At 39.4% G+C, this 17071-nt stretch overlaps 1 protein-coding gene across 1 annotated transcript; it reads right to left on the bottom strand.

Annotated features, from left to right (window-relative positions):
* Positions 1 to 1005: 1005 nt before the first annotated feature.
* GRPEL2 (GrpE like 2, mitochondrial) lies at positions 1006 to 15582 on the bottom strand. Its single transcript, XM_027841909.1, has 4 exons — positions 15469 to 15582; positions 9976 to 10129; positions 5814 to 5895; positions 1006 to 2393 (listed from the first exon to the last, which is right to left on the bottom strand). The coding sequence occupies exons 1-4, from the start codon at positions 15543 to 15545 to the stop codon at positions 2038 to 2040; spliced, it is 669 nt and encodes a 222-aa protein (XP_027697710.1). The 5' UTR covers positions 15546 to 15582; the 3' UTR covers positions 1006 to 2037.
* Positions 15583 to 17071: the final 1489 nt, after the last annotated feature.

Genomic DNA, 17071 nt, shown 5'->3' with positions numbered 1-17071 from the left:
CTAGGTGGTGCAGTGGATAGAGCACTGGCCTTGAAGTCAGGAGGGCCCGAGTTCAAATGTGGCCTCAGACCAAACACTTGACACTTACTAGCTGTGTGACCCTGGGCAAGTTACCTAACCTCAATTGCCTAAAAATAATAAAAGAAAAATTTAAAAAAAAGTTTACCTTCTGTATCTTAACTCATCCAGTGAAATGAAAAAAAGATCTGCAACTCTTTCCAAGATAACTATGATTATTAACTTCAGAAAGACATGGAGTTGGCCTGAGGTTTCACCTTATATCCTGTAAACTGACAAAAAATGACAAAAGATGGTAATAGTCAATGTTGGAGGGGTTGTGGAATACTAGGCACACTAATAAATACATTGTTGATAAAGCAGTGAAACTTTCCATTTTGGAAAGCAATTTGGAAAAGTCTTCACATACACCAAAATATTTATAGCAGCACTTTTTGTTATAGCAAAGAATTGGAAACAAAGTAGATGCCAATCAAATGGGGAATGGCTGAATAAACTGTGGTGCATGAATGTAATAGAATATTATTGTGCTGTTAAGAAATGGTATCTGTAATGAATACAGAGAAGCATGAAAAGATCTATGTGAACTGATAGAGGGTGAAGCAAGTAGAGTCAAGAAAACAATATATACAATGTAACAACCACATGCAAAAAAATCAGAAGTGAATGTAACAAAATTATAAAACTCAAATATGACTTGAATAAACAGATACAAGAGGACATTCCCAACTCAACCCTCCATGGGGGTGGGAAGTCCATCGGTGTTACATCTTGCACATTTTTAAACTTTTTCAATATATGGATCAGTTGTGCTGATTTTTTTCCTCTTCTTTTTCTTCTCTTTTTTTTGTTTTAAAATTATCATTTGTTATATGGGATGGCAACTTGGGAGAGGAAGGGAAAGGAATACTGGGGAAAATTATGATGATGTAAAAAACAGGAGACATCAATTAAAAACATAAAAAAAATAAGAAAAAAATTTAAATGTCTTATGACTAAAAGCAGAAAGACACCTCTATGAGATCACAGATCTACTGATTATTAAGTACAAATATCGAAAAAGATGAAAAGGATGATTTTTTTACATTTCAGGTAAAATTCACTTAGATAAATCCATATATTATAAGATAGAATTGGTTTTCCTTACCAAACTCTAACATGTTTTCATATAAACATAGAAATATTAGCATTGGTAGGAAACTTAGAACAGACTGTCAGAACTAAAAGGAGAAAAAGCAGGTCAAATTAATTATAAGGAAAAAAATTAATCAACTGATCAATAAATCATAACATATATGATATGAGAGCAAAAAAAAATCTTAAAGAGCTGGTCTAACTCCTTTCATTTTATAGATGAGGCTCAAAGGAGAGAAGACTTGTGCGAGGTCACATAACAAAGGCAGAATATATAACAAACATGTCTACATATTCCTGGCCCAGTACACTTTCTATTAAGGTAATTTTGAATTTCGATTAAGGAATATGGGGAAGTGGGAAAGGGTGGGAGTAGGACATATCACAGAATTAAATTCAATTATAAACACATACCATATTACACTTTGTTTTGTCTTTCCACCTGAAAGACACCAGGGTACCGTTATTAATAAATAACTTTCTCCAACATACATTTTAAAGAAGGCCAATGACAGGACTTCTGATGAAGTCAGGTTATATTAAAGCAACTAAAGTCATAATATTGAACTAATAATCACATGATCATAAGATTAAAGCTGCAAAGTACCTTAGAAATTGTTTAGTATAAACCCCTCATTTTATAGCTCCGAAGTAATATGACTACTCATTATCACAGAGCTTTATGTCAGAATTGAAATGAAAATGCATGTCTTCTGACTCTTAATGCAAATTAAGAATACGTTTTTTTCACTATATAGATTAAACTCAAAATAGATCAGGCAAAATGTCCCAATTACAATACAAATCTGTGTAATAAATAAAGGAAACCCAAGGGGCTGTGTTCTGTGCAAGAAGAATGTTAATTTATCCTGGTCCCTGACCCCATCATTCCTGTGTCTCAACGGCCACACCCACTTGGGCAGGTCTGATGGTTCGACCATGAAGTTTGTAGCCATCCTGGGTAACAAGTGTCACTGTGCCTGGCTGCACTCCATCAGCTGGTATGTGACAAACGATCTCATGGTCATATGGGTCATACTTGTCACCAAGGGGGGTCATTTTCTCCAGGCCATGCTTAGCAAACACACTCTGCAGCTTGGCCTGGAGGAGAGAGAGTCCTTCGAAGACCTTCTTGAGGGTTGGCTTTTGGCCCCCTGGCTCTGCTTCCCCAGAGCTATGCTTGGTGGCATTCTCCAAGATATCTGCAATCTCTACCAAATCTTTGCAGAAACTCTGGATCCCTGGGGAACAATCAAACAAATGGAAAAAATTGTCCAGACTTACTAGATTATCTTAAAGGCTATACACTCACAGAATCCAATCTGTTTAGAGCTGAAAGGAATCTTAGAGGTCAGCAAGTCTACCCCTCTCATTTGACAGACCAGAGATCAAGGACAAAGAGTTTAAGTGACCTGCCCAAGAAAATAAGTAGTAGAAACAGATTTTGAACCCAAGTACTCTGATACTCAATCCAGGGTAATTTCTATGACAAAAGATTGGAAGGAACTAACTCCAAAGAGACTAAGGAGTACAAACAAGGGCCAAGGGTAAGTGATATAGAACATAGAACGTGAAACCTAATCTGGGTTTCAAATCCAGTGCTTTAACCACTCTATCACAATACTTTTTTGGCTACTTTTTAAAAGTAGAATTGGAATTTTATTGGTGTAGAAAATTCCTTGTGGAAAACTCCCTCTGCCAATGCAGATGAGCACCTTCCCTGTGATTTATAATCTAACAGAATGCTTGGGAGCACTGAGTGACTAAGTGACTTATCCAAGATCACAAAACCAATATGTGACAGAGTTGGGACTTGAACTCAAGTGTTCCTGACTCTGGTGACAGTTCTCTCATTGCCTCTTTGCCTAACAATAGTATCAATAATAGCTGTTTGATAGGTAGCACAGTGGCATAGAGCACTGGGCTAGGATCAGGAAGACCTGGGTTCAAATCTGCTATCATGCAATTAACTAGCTGTGTGACTCTAGTCAAGTCACTTAACCACTATCTGCCTCAGTTTCCTCAATTGTAAAATGGGGACAATAACAGTACCTACCTCCTGAGGATGTTATAAGGATCAAGTGAGATAATATTTGTAAAATACTTAGAACAGTAGCTGGCACATAGTAGGCACTTAATAAATAAAATATTTTCCCTCTTCTTTCCTTATATAACATTTTAAGTATTAGAAGATATATGTATACACATACATATACATATATATGTATGTATGTGTAGGGTGTGTGTGTGTATGTGTGTGTGTGTGTGTGTGTGTGTGTGTGTGTGTGTGTGTGTGTGTGTGTGTGTAATCTCTTCTGATCCTCACAACAACTCTATGAGTTACTACGAAGTTAATATTATGGCCGTAAGTCCCATTTTACAAATGAGGAAATTTATAAAGTATTTCAGCTCCTGCATTTTCCATCTCATTAATTTCTTCCTTGACCTTAATAATCTTAATTTTTCTTTGCTTCATTATTTTATTCCTTTTCTAATTTCCTTAAATGCAGATAATTCAAACATTGTATGGCTTTAGATACTTCACGTAAATTTTTATATATTCTTTTCTTCTTGGAATTTCATCATTTAACTCAGGTATGATTTAATAAGCTATTTATAAAATATCTGTGTAAACTTGCATCTTTTTATCATATTGATTTTTACTTTTAATTCTGTTAGAATTGATTTGTTCTAACTATTGATTTAGCTATTATCTATAAATGTGGTATGTGAAATACTTTGCCCTAAATTGACCTCAGACAACTATGAACTTGAAACTGGTCAACTATTGTGAATACTCCATATGAATCTGAAAAGAAAGCAATGTTTTAATTTTTCTTCATTAAGTTTTCAACACATATAACTAGTAAGTCCATCTTGTTTGTCACTGTTCAAGTCCATAATGTCTTTGTTGTAACTTTTATTTATCGTATTCTAATAGTACGGTATTGAAGCTTCTTATTATCATCACATTACTATATTCAAAGATTGTTAAAGCTGGAAGGGACCTTGGAGATCATCTAGTATAAACCCCTCATTTATCTGATACCAGTTAACATAAAAAGTGCTAATGTGATCTTAGACTACATTACTAGCAGGATAATGTCTAAAGTGACAGATGTGCCAATCCAACTGTTCACTGGCCTGGTCAGAGTACATCTGGAATACTGCATTCAGTCATGGTGGCCACATTCTAGGAAAAGTGACTAACAAATTGGAGCTCTACGGAGAAAGGTACTAATGGAACTATAAACCATAAACTATTCCATGTAAGGCCCTGGTGAAGATGCTGGGGATGTTCAGTCTTGAAAGGAAAAGACTTACAGGAGTATATAACTGAGGGATGTTCTTGTAAAAGAAGAAGAAAATTTGTGTTGCTTGTCCCAGGTCAGAATTATGACTATGAACAAAAATTATAGGAAGGCTGATTTCAGCTCAATTTACAGAAAATCTTTCAAATATAAGAACTGTCCAAAAGTGGAGTAGGCTACTTTGTAGTTAGTAGTGTGTTGCCATCACTAGATACCTTAAGGTGGAAGCTAAATCATCACTTGTGTGATACTCTATGAATGAATGAAAAGGCATTTATTAATGTCCCAACATTGTGCTAAGCACTAGGGATAAAAATACAAGCAAGCAAGGCAGTCCCTGCCTGCCCTCAAGCAGCTTATATTCTACTAGGAAAGACAACATATGTAGGGAAATGGTGGCCAGAGGAGAATATTTTGGAAGTCAAAAGGAATCAAGACTGAACTCATAGGTAAAATAATTGGCATATCCTTTTCAAGAAGGGTGATGTTCATTTGATTACTGTTCTCAGAGTCAGAGCTGGAAAATGGGGGTGAGATGGGAGATGTCTATGTCTATGTTGCTGAGGGGATTATAATCCAGTATAATATAATATAGGGGGGCAGTTAGGTGGCGCAGTGAATAGAGCACTGGCCCTGGATTCAGGAAGACCTAAGTTCAAATCCAGCCTCAGACACATAACACTTACTAGCTATGTGACCCTGGGCAAGTCACTTAACCCCACTGCCTAGCCCCTCCCCCAAAATATATAATATAATAGTCAATATAATACAGATGGACTAGATAGGTAACCACTGAGGTACTTTTTAGCTCTAAAGTTCTAAGTCATTTGCCCTAAGTTACATAGCAAGTAGTTTGGCAGAGGTATGAAAAGAAGCCAGATGTTTCTCTTACCATTTCCACTATATTTAGTACCATTTCCACCATACCACAGTGATTCATGGTAGTATGTAAAACAAGATGCTAGAGGGGAAAGTGTGGGCAAATGTGCACTGAATATATAAAGAGGGGCATGATTAATCAGTAATAAGAATGACTATTCATGTACTCTGTTCAAACAGTGGGTGGCAATTAGTCATCATCAGTACTGTTAGAAGAACAAATGGTACTATGCACCTCAAATAAAACCATAAGATTTTACAAAATGAAATCCAGGGATATTATAGTTAAGGATATCCAGAGTTCCTTTCAAATTAAACATTACAAAAAGCATAAATAGAATGGAAATAGATTATAGATCAATACAGTCTGCTAGAAAAACCTCACTGATTTTATTCTGCATGAACTGCAAAACCACTAATGAGCTGCTCTAAACAGAAAGATAAATGATTATGCACAATGCTTTCACTTACCAAATATCTTGGCATCTTCCACAAATTTCTGTGTGCGCCTCCGAACATGTTCAGAATCAGCCAGAGCTTTCTGGTATCTTTCCTACACAACAAGAACATCAAAATGATCAAAAGACAAGAGCTCATAAGTAGAAAATAGGCTTTTTTGCTCTATGTGGTAAGCCCTCGTCAAATGCATGTTTGCTTTTTAATCTTGCAACTGTAAGGGAACTTTGTTCAACAACCCTAATTAGCCAGCCTGCTTCAGGCTGGTGAGACTTGGCAACTTGAGTCAGAGGGAAGGGATCGTTAGAAAAGGCCAGAAAGAAAAACTGATGGATCCACAGAATATAACACAGAATATAACTTCTTTACTGTCCAATATAAGAAACCCCTAAGGGAAGAGGGGAAGAGAGGGTAAAGAAATGGACATCTCTAGGCCAATCATCTCTTGGATGAGCTTGCTTTTGTTGGGACCTCATAAATGCCATGGCACATTCCAAGATCAGGACAAAAAGACTGGGGCTTAGGGTGCGTATTTGACAGAAAGTACCTGTTTTTGCTGTGTCCTTTGTGTTAATATTGATAAAGTATAGTTAAGTAACTTTTCTGAGCATTAACTGAGTCTCTCTCCTTTGAATATTACATACCCAATGAAGGAACATATTCTACAGCATCACTAAGATTGTCATCTAAGCTACTTTATCCTATGTCTTGTTTAATAGAAAGACAGTAGTGGATTAGGCATCTGACTGTATACAACAATTTGAAAGTGGGCCAAAAGATAAATAGGTAAGGGGTAGGAATGTAGATAATACCTGTCAATAGGAAATCACAACTCTACAAAATAAGCTTGAAAAACTGGGTTTATTACAAGAGAAATGAAATTGTACTCAGAATCCTATGCAAATGTAAAGATTTCACGATCCAAATAGAGGCTTGCATATTGATGAGATTACAACAAAGAATGGAGGAGAGACAGCAATCCTCTCCTAAATGAAAGTGGCAGGGCAGGAGAAAAAGAGCAAAAAAAGCAGGAAAGGATTAATTCCCTCCCAAAGGAGAGGAGAAATTGTGGTTAAGATGGCAAAAGCAACATTCTTTTCTCTTGGGAACTGGCAATTCAAAAGACAAGTTCAAGGAGCCTCCAGAGCTCTTTACATGACACCACAATTTGGAAGACAGTGAGGGCAATGGCCAAAGGAAACAAGGAGTACATGATTCTTAAAATATCTGCTAGCTATGGGACATCCAAGAGCTAAAGATTCAGTGGAAAACAAAGACAGTTAAAAGGCAAGGGACTTCAACATAGTGAAAATCAATAAGGTAAAATCCTTGCTTTTGCTTAGAGCAGAGTCTGAAAAATGGACAGAGTCAAAGAATGTCACAGCTGGAGGAACCTTAGAACATGAATTGTCAAGGAGAAGGGAGGGACCTTAGAACACACAATGTTAGAGCTACAATGTTAGAGCTAGAAGGACCTTAAAGACTATCCAAGCACAACTACCTTAGTTTTCAAGAAGCAAAAATTGAAGCCTAGAGAAGTCAAGTGACTTCCCCAAAACAGTTAGGGGCAGAACCAGGACCAGAACCCAGATCCAGTCATTATTCAACATCAAAATCAATCCATGACAAACAATTCTGTTTACCTAATCTACTTCCCCTACCAAGACTTAACGTCCAGAGACTGCTTTCATTTGACCTAGCACCATCGTGAATACCTTTCCTATTGGCCCTATTTTGTCCCCTTTTGCCATTAGCGCTGTCCAAATGTACTGTTTCCCAGAATGAATGACTGCCTATATTAACTCTTCCATCAAACCCTGTCTCCTTCACCAGTGATGGCTACAATATTTGGGACTTCCCAAAGTCAGAGGATTAAAATGGTGGCAACACTGGCCGATCCAATAAGCTCAAAATAACCCACTCTGGCTTTTAAGGGCTGTGCTTCACCAGGTATCATGTCCCTACCCTACTTCCCAGATGCAGTACCCTTTCCACTTCAACTACCTCTTGCTATTGGAACTTCAAAAAGAGACAAAGCCAACTGGCCTGTCAAAACCATAATCAAACACTTCACATTTGTGTAGCCTTTGAAAATGGATTCTTCAGCTATAACCTGACAGGTTTGACTTGGATTCAAAGTATAATTCCTGCTTTGAAGAGCCATAATCCTATCAATGTCTAAACTTTCTCTACCAATGCAGCCTAAAACTCACCCATACCTTCCTTGGTGTAGTACATGAAGTCCTGGACTTGAAATCAGGAAGTCCTGGATTAAAATCCTATTTCTGACACTTGTTATTTATCCATAGACAAATAACTAACCTCTCCAAGTTTCAATTTTCTTATCTTTAAAATGGCAAAGATAATATCCATAATTTCTATACAAAAAATGAAAATTGAAACCAAACTGAAAATCAAATGACATGATATAAAGTACTTCACAAAACGGGAAATGTTATATATAATTACTGACGAATATTATCCTCCAGGCCAGATCTCCTGACTCCCAGACTGTCTCTCTTCCCACTATATCACTCTGTCTCCCTGATATCTGAGAGATCATGGGTAACGTATTTAAGCTCTTTAGACACCAGCTTCTCTCTCTGGAAAATGAAGATGTTTATCTGAACTCTAAGATCTTTTTCTAGCTCTAAATCCTATAATCTTGAAAAACTGCAGTGTTAAAAGGGTTTCTGATTACAACAATAGCAGTTTTTCTATGGTATTTAAGATCTATAAAGCATGTTCCTCACATCAAAACTGAGTTTTTTGTAGTAGTAGTCATAATTATTATATTGGAAATTAGCATAACATTTTAGGTTTACAAAGTACTTCATATACATCTTATCTAAATTCTCCCAAAAGCCTTATAAGATATGCCATTACACATCTTACAAGATAGTCATTACAAATAATACCCCCATTTTACAGATGAGGATGACGAGGTTGAGAGGTTAGCTGAGTTGCCTACCCGTAGTCACACAGTTAGTAAGTATATGAACCAGGACTAGAACTTAGGTTCCCTAATTCCAAGACCAGTGCACTTGATCACATGGATAAAATAAACCCATAATTAAAAATAAAATCAGCCTTCTCACCCCTGTCAGACTTCATATAGGTAATAAGCTCTAGAAATCCATGAGAAATGAAAGGTGAGAGGCAGCTAGATGGCGAAGTGGATACAGCTCCAGCCTTGGAGTCAGAAGGCCCCGAGTTCAAATTCGGCCACTTGACATTTACTAGTTGTGTGACCCTGGGCAAGTCACTTAACCCCAACTGCCTCACTAAAAAAAAAAAAAAAAAAATGGTGAGTCATAACAAAAATAATTGAGAAGTTTAAGCTGGTTATGTAGTGGGAGGAAGCAGGTGAATGAAATTAATATCAGAACTTGTATTCTGATAGCCTCAGTTCATTCTCATTGCCCCAGGGTCATTATGTATAAGTGGCACAGTATTTCTCTAAACATGAATGTTACTTCTAAATCCTTTTCTCTCTCAAACCCCAACCTACAGCCCCTACTCCTATCCATATAGAAAAGCTATTATAATATCGATAAACTTAAAGAATAAGATCTAGTTTTTTAAACCTCTTTGTGCTGAAGACTTCAGACAAATGAGATACTCTAGTGGTCTCCAGGAAGATGCCCAGAAGGCTGACCATGGGAATCAATAGGGGACTCAGGTCTAATAGCAGAGCAGTCTAAGCCCCGGGCTTGGAGCCAGATTTGAGCTGGGCTCAAATCCTAGTCCTGTAATATGACACCTGGTCTAAACTTGGGCAAGTCACCTCTCTTCAAATCTATAAAATGAGGACGTTGTACTTAATAATTTCCAAGGCCCTTTCTAGTTTGACTCCTGATTCCATAATACTTTATGATCATAAAAAACCTTACTTACATATTTCATGGGATTCTCACAACAGGCCTGTGAGATAAATAGGACAAAGATTATTATCCCCATTTTACAGATGGGAAAGTCAAGTTCAAGAGAAGGGAAGTGATTTGCTGAAAGCCCATAAAATAGCTCAAGTCTCAGAACAGGCTCTTCTAGGCATTTAAAAGAGAACTATGAGCGGCTAATTAGTGCAAAAATCAAGTCTCAAAATCAAGGTGAGCAAAGGCAGTAAACCTTCATTCAGCTTACAATAAATAACAACAGTATCCTATTTAAGACTCACAGTTAAATCTCGGACTTCCTTCTGCAGTCTAAGGGCTTTGTGTTCCAGGGCTTCTTCCGCCAATAAGGGGTCTGGCTCAACAGGAGGCTCAGAAGAGCCGCAGTCCTCTCCAGCACTACTCTGGGCAGCTGTGTTGAAGGTACGTGGCCAGCCTCTGAAGTGAATGCACAGAAAAGGGATAGAGCAGATAACGAGTCAAAACCAAGATGAGATGTGTGTGAAAGAATGGGTCCTAGGCCCAAGTACTTGAATTGTTTGCTTCCCTCCTGGTAGCTCCTTTTTGAAAATGGTTGAAGAAACTCTTGCATTTGCCCCAGGATTTTTTCTCCATTACTAAAATTACTTAATTTCATTTTGAGGCATTATGTCTCCTATACCTTCTTGGTCCACACATCACCTTGGTTCTATAATTCACAGATTAGCTATTCTTTCTTCTGCTGCTGTCACCATATACTGATGCAAATCCTTAACCATATTTAAGCCATTTGGGTTTTGATTCAATTATAAACATTTATTAAATACCTATTATGTGCAAGCTGCTGTGCTAGGCCCAGAGGAAGACAACAATCAAAGTTACTGTTGTCCTGTTTACTTCTCCTGAGGTGATAAAGCATATACACAAATACATGCAAATTAATTTCAAGAGGGAGAAAGTGTTAACAAGTATAAGAATCAGGAAAGGCATCAAGTAGGAGGTAGTACCTTACCTTTGCTGTGACAGAAGCTACGGGTTCTATACAATATAAGGAAATAAAGAGAATGTTTCATACACAACAGATTATAAGTGCAAAGATGGAATGTCACTGAGGGTAACTACTATCAGACCAGTTTGAGTGGAACAGAAAATAAATGAAAGGGTGAAGGCTGGAGAGTTAGGTTAAACACATATTGTAAAGGGCTTTAATTGCCAAACAAGGTAGTTATATTATGGGTGGTTTGAAGATGGGAGAGCCTGGAGTCAGGGAGACCAGTTAAAAGGCTTCTGCAATTGTCCTGAGAAGACAATAAGAGTCTGAACACAGGGCAGGGACTATATAAGTAGAAAGGTAATAGCTAGGAGAGATGTGGTAAGAGGAAGAACTGGAAAGATTTGGCAACTAATTGGAAATGGGGGTTGAATGAGTGGGAGGAGTCAAGGATGACTCCAAGGTTTTGAACTTTAGTAACTAGAAAGTTGGTGGTGTTCTCAACAGAGATGGGAGACTTTAGAAGAGGGATGGATTTTGGGGGAAATGAGCTCTGTTTGAGGCATGATGAGTTTAAGATGTCTTTAAGATACCCAAAGGAAGATCTCCATGGACTGGGCATCAGGAAAGATTATCATTGAATATACAGATTTGAATCATCACAGAAATGATCATTAAAATCATGGGAGCTGATGAGATCACTCTGAAAAAAGAAAAGGGCCCAGGACAGACCCTCAGGGAGATGCCTACATTTAGTGGGCAGAAGAATTCAGTGAAGGAGACTAAGGAAGAACCTTAGAACAAGTAGAACCAGAAAGAACATTGTCTAAGAAGCCAAGAAAGAAAAGTTTATGCAGGAGAAAGGGATGGTTAAAATCATCAAAAGCTACAGTTCTTCAAGGATGACAGCTGAGAATGATCACTGGTAACCTTGAAGAGAGCAGTTTTAACTGACAAGTGGGATCAGAAGCCAGATTGCAAGCGATCAAGAAGTGACTGGGAAATGAGAAAATGGATGGAAAGGTAGCATTTGAATTGCTTTGCTTGGCCCCAGAGGACAGAACTGAGAGAAGCTGATGGTACAGTGAGGTGCATTGTCTCAAGTTAAAAACAAATAAAATTTCCTAACAATTACAGCTATTCTACAATGGAATGTACTGGTTTCTAGCAAGTTCCCATCAACAGAAATCTTTAAGCAGAGGCTAAATGAATAATAAAGCAATTTTTAAGTCCTTATTATGTACCAGGCACAGTGCTAAGCACTACGGATATAAGTACAAGCCAGTTCTTGTCCTCAAGGAGCTTACTTTCCACTGGGGGAAAAACATATAAGGGAGAGCTGGGGATAATTGAGTGGACGATGATTCATGCTTGTGGCAGAATGGCTTGGGAATGGTCAGCAAGTAAATAGAAACCTGTGTCTAGGTAAGATAAGGAGAAATCTCACCTAGCAGAGGCCAGAGTCTCAGAGGCAATATCCCAGGTTCCTGTGACAGGGAGTGTGAGGAATGCTAAAGTGCAGGCAGTATTGTTTGGAAATGGCTAGAAGATCACTTGACAGGAATGCTATAGAGATTCCTACTCAGGTATGCATTAGCTCGGATGACCCAAAATCATTTTCATTTCTGAAATTCTAAATAAGAAGGGCAGCAGCACAACGAAATGGAAAGCACACAAGCTAGAGAATCAGAGGACCTGAGTTTGAATCTCAGCTTTGCCATATTACTTTGGTCAAATAACATAAACCCTTAATTAGGCTATAGTTTTCTTATTAATGAAAAGTGATTAGAAGTTCAAATAAGATATTTGCAAAGTGCTTAGCACAATGCCTACATAGCAGGCTCTGTATAAATGCTAGCTACCATTATTACTTTTGTTATTATTATTATCCAATCTGATTGACCTAGCATTCAAGGCCCTCCACATCTGGTACTACACTGCCTTTCACTGCTTTATTTCACAATACTATATGTGACAGGCTGTAATCCTGCCAAAGTGGCCCACTCAATCACTCAACTTGTATTAAGCACCTACTATATGCCAGGCACTGTGCTAGGTGCTAGGAATACAAAAAAAGGCAAAAGCAAAAGACAGTTCCTGCCCTCAAGGAGCTTAGAATCTAAAGGGAGAGACAACATGCAAACAAATATATACAAAGCAAGCTATACACGGGATTAATAGGTAATTAACAAATGACATTAGAATTAAGAGGAGTTGTGGAAGGTTTCCTGTAGAAGATGGGATTTTAGTTGGGATTTAAAGGAAGTCATGGAGGTCAGTAGTCAAGAGGGAAAGGAGAGCATTCTCAGCATGGGGGACAGCCAGAGAGAATGCCTGGTATAGAGATGGAATAAGAAATCAATGGTTGAACTGTTCTTGGATACTATATGGAGTAGCAAGAGGACACCAAAATATGTTTAAAACATGAAACTTCCTCAGAAGCACTAAGTATGAAAATAATTATCAGTATGTCTATAGGTAACTCAAAGTGATTGTTCTTTACTAGGATTGCAATTTGAGCACATTAAATGTTGCTACTTTTGGGTGAAGAGAATAGCAGAGTTAGGAAAAAATTATAAAAAACTGATTTCAAAAGATGTGATTCTAGGGGAAAAAATATTGTAAGACAAACACTGGTTAGTCTAGAAAATGTGTTATTATCACTGCTGCACGATAAATTTAGTTTAACGAAACGTTTTGTCAGTGCAATGTATTGACATATTACCAATTTTCTTTATTTGAAGAATAAATTTCCAAGAATCAATGAGGCTAAATCTAAGATGAATATTTATGGGTTCTCAAATAAAGAAAAGGATAAAAATTTTTGAATAAGAGTTGAAGTTGAAGGAGATTCACTGAAATTATTGCAAAAATTGACAATGTAATTTTGGGGAAAATACAAGCCATAAAATCACCACAAAACAGTCAATGATTTCCTTAAAGCCTACAAAGTTATTGGATATAACACGTCACTCAAGATCCATTTCTTGAATTTATACTTGGACTTCTTCCAAGAAAATCCAGCTGCTATTATAGTGATGAACAAGGGTAACACTGCCATCCAGAAATCTCCACAACAGAAAAAGAATAACTAAGCTAAGTGGAGTAAAAACATACTGGCACAATATTGTTGGATGCTGAAAAGAGATGTTCCACATGCAAAAATACAATGGGAAATCATCGATACGAGTACTGACATTTTAGCTGAGTTACAGCACCATTTTGTTCAGACAAAATATTTTTAATATAGAACTGTGAAAATGATAAATGGCAAAAAAAAACAACCCTAAAGCTATATTTAAAATCACAAAGAAAAAATACCGTAAGGTTAAACTATTTTCACCTATGTAAGAGAAAACCATTTTCTGTTGTTGCTATTGTCCAGTATAACAGAACAAACATAAGATGCAATTTTATAAGAATAAGTATAAAGTCTCAAGCATCCTGGCACTGTAGTGATAGTGAGTGTGCTATGTGTGTGAAGTCGGTAAGATCTTGTTCTAAAACACCATGAACCTCAAGAAAATGCTATTCTAAACTTCTTCTCTCCTTAAGCCTTTCCCACTTCCTTCCTCTCTTCGTCATCCCTTTCTTGACTGAGATCTCTTATCTCTTACTTTACTGAGAAAAATAAGGCCATTTCTGTTAGCTCCTCTTCTCTTGTTCTCATCTCAAAACCCCTTGGAATCCTTCATATCAGTGACTAGCCCTGAAAACAGCAATGTCCTTACCCCTCTACCCCAGGCCATCAACCCTGCTTCCAGGGCCATTTCCTTCCATAACATTTGAGATGCATCTTGGAAACTGCCTCTGCAAATGCTTTAGTCTGTCTTATCCAACAGCCTCTTAGCAGCAGCCATAAGCAGATCCTGAAAAGTTCTAACCACCTGAGTGCTTGGCCCTGTCAAATGACTTAATGGAAGTCAATGGAAAAGCCACTAAAGAAACTGTCTTACCATCTGCTTTGCCAGTACATCCTGAGGCCTACTGGGGTTTTTAATCCTACTTGCTGCTACAGCGAGACTCTCTGCCCCTCTTGGAACATGAGCCACTTGAGAGCAAGGACCATCTTCCCTGCAATGCTCTCCATCATCTCCTGCCCCAAATCCCACCTTCTACAGGAAGGCTTCCCCAACCTCCCTTAATGCTTATGCTCTCCCTCTTCGATCATCTCCAAGTTATCCTGTATATATGTTTGTACACTGTTGTTTGCATGTTGTCTCTCCTTCATTTAACTGTGGATTCCATGAGCAGAGACTGGGAAACTCGGGGAGAGGGGCGGCTTGCCTCTTCTCGGGACTCCAGCGTGCAGCACAGCTCCTGGCACACAGTAAGGTCTTAATAAATGCTTGTTGACTGATGCAGTGCGTGCTCTCCAACCCACATATATCTACTTTACAGAGGAAGAAACTGGGGCCCAAGTATGAGGCCTGGAAATCGACTGCTCGGGGCCCGTCACACGTGGGCTCCACCAGCAGATCACAATCCATCCAACCAGGGCGGGAAAGGGAGAGGGAACTGGAGTCCGGGGGACCCCAGGTTCGAAGCCCAGATCGGTCACTTACTACCTGTGGGGCCTGAAGCAAATCACTTCTCCCGCCTGGGCCTCAGCTTCCTCCTGTGTCAAATGAGGAGGTTGACTGGAGGTCCTCCGAGGTCCTTGCCCACTCCGGACCGAGGAGCCTCGACTTTTGGGCAGACCCGGGCTTTTCCATTCCTCATCCCCTCCATCCCCGCCCTCGGCGCCAGCTCCTCGAGGCCCCGCCCCGCAACAACTACCCCCCGCCCCCCCCACCACCACAATTACCTGCCCTGGCCGAAGGCGCCAGGGGCCGCGAGTCGCAGCAGAGCCCGTGGGGCCGCCCGGAGACACCGTCCAGCCATGTTCCGCCGCCTTACAGACAGAAGACACAGCGCAGGAGGTGTACTCGCCCCAGAGACCAGAACAGAGAACTACAATTCCCAGTGATCCTCGCGGTTCGAACAGGTGAGGGCCCCAAGCATCCCGGAAGGGGCAAGCTAAGAGATCGCTTCCGGCCACTGTAGGGCTGGAGCTGGGCGGGACAAAAGGGAGGGGGAAAGGAGGAGTTGGAGAAAAGGGGAGGGGAGGAAAAGAGGAGGAGAGGAGAAAAGAGAAGGCAGGGAAAGGAAAAGGAAGCGATAAAAAGGGAGAGAGGAATGTGGAAATTTATTTTTCTCGATTATACATATTTGTTACAAGAGTTTTGTTTTCCTTTTTTAATGGGGAGAGAAATTAAGTACTTGTTAATTGAAAAGAAACAAAATTTAATTTAAGAGAGGGTATGCAAAAGAAGGGGAGGTGAAATGTGGTAGAAGGAAGATAATAAGTAGAATGATGGGAGTTAGCCATTCAGTCAATTAGTAAACATTTATTAAGAGACTGCTATATGCCAAGCAGTGTGCTAAGCATTGGGAATACAAAGAAAGGCAAAAAAGACAATCCCTGCTGTCAAGGAGTTCGCAGTTTGATGGGGGAAACAATATGCAAACAACTGTGTACAAACAATCTACATGCAGGATAAATGGGAAATAATCAACAGAGGGAAGGCAATGGAATCAACGGTAATTAGGAGAGGCTTCCTGTAGAAGGTGGGATTTTAGCTTTTAAAGGAAGCCAGAAAGATTGAGATGAAGAGGGGGAGCGTTTCAGGCTCCCCCTGGGAGATGGCTAGTGAAAATGCTCAGGAGTAGGGAGATGGAGTGCCTTGTAACGAACATGGAAGCCAGTATCAATGAATCCCAAAATTGGCTCTGGGTGGGTGGGGGGGGTTTGCTGTGGGAGTGTGGGGGGGAGATAATGTATGGTGTAAGAAGACTTGGTAGGGGGGGCAGCTAGTTGGCACAATGGCTAGAGCTCCGACCCAGAAGTCAGGAGGACCTGAGTTCAAATCCAACCTCAGACCAAACACTTGATAGCTGTGTGACCTTGGGCAAGTCACTTAACCCCAATTGCCTAAAATAAAGAAGGGGAGGGGGGGGGGGGGGGTCAAATTATGAAGGGTTTTAAAAGCCAGATAAATTTATATTTGATTTTGGAGGTGATAGGGAGCCAGTAGAATTTGACTGGGGAGGCAGGGAGGGAGGTGTCATGAACTTTAGGAAGATCACTTTGACAGTTGAGTGGAGGAGAACTGAACTGGGGAGAGATTTGTAGGGAGACCAATAAGCAAGCTACTGCAATAGTCTGAGTGTGAGGTGGTAATGGCCTGAATCAGAGTGGAGGCAGTATCAGAGGAAAGAAAGGGGCATGTGCAAGAGATATTATTAAAGTAAAATCTACATGCCTTGACAACAGATTGGGTATGGGAGGTGAGAGAGAATAAGTAGAGGATGACACCTAGATTGTGAGCCTGGGTAACTAGAAGGAGGGTGGAACCTTGGACAGTAAT

This window comes from Vombatus ursinus, unplaced genomic scaffold, assembly GCF_900497805.2.
Source record: "Vombatus ursinus unplaced genomic scaffold, bare-nosed wombat genome assembly UNPS02014863.1, whole genome shotgun sequence".
Classification (NCBI taxonomy): domain Eukaryota; kingdom Metazoa; phylum Chordata; class Mammalia; order Diprotodontia; family Vombatidae; genus Vombatus; species Vombatus ursinus.
This window is presented reverse-complemented; position numbering and strand designations above follow the sequence as displayed.

Coding starts and splice junctions, on each gene's coding strand:
- GRPEL2 (XM_027841909.1), bottom strand. CDS start 15,545: ATGGCTGGACGGTGTCTCCGGGCGGCCCCACGGGCTCTGCTGCGACTC. Junction 5,896..9,975: donor AGGAAGTCCGAGATTTAACT/GTGAGTCTTAAA, acceptor CTTGTTGTGTAG/GAAAGATACCAGAAAGCTCT. Junction 2,394..5,813: donor GGAAGATGCCAAGATATTTG/GTAAGTGAAAGC, acceptor ATTGTTCCCCAG/GGATCCAGAGTTTCTGCAAA.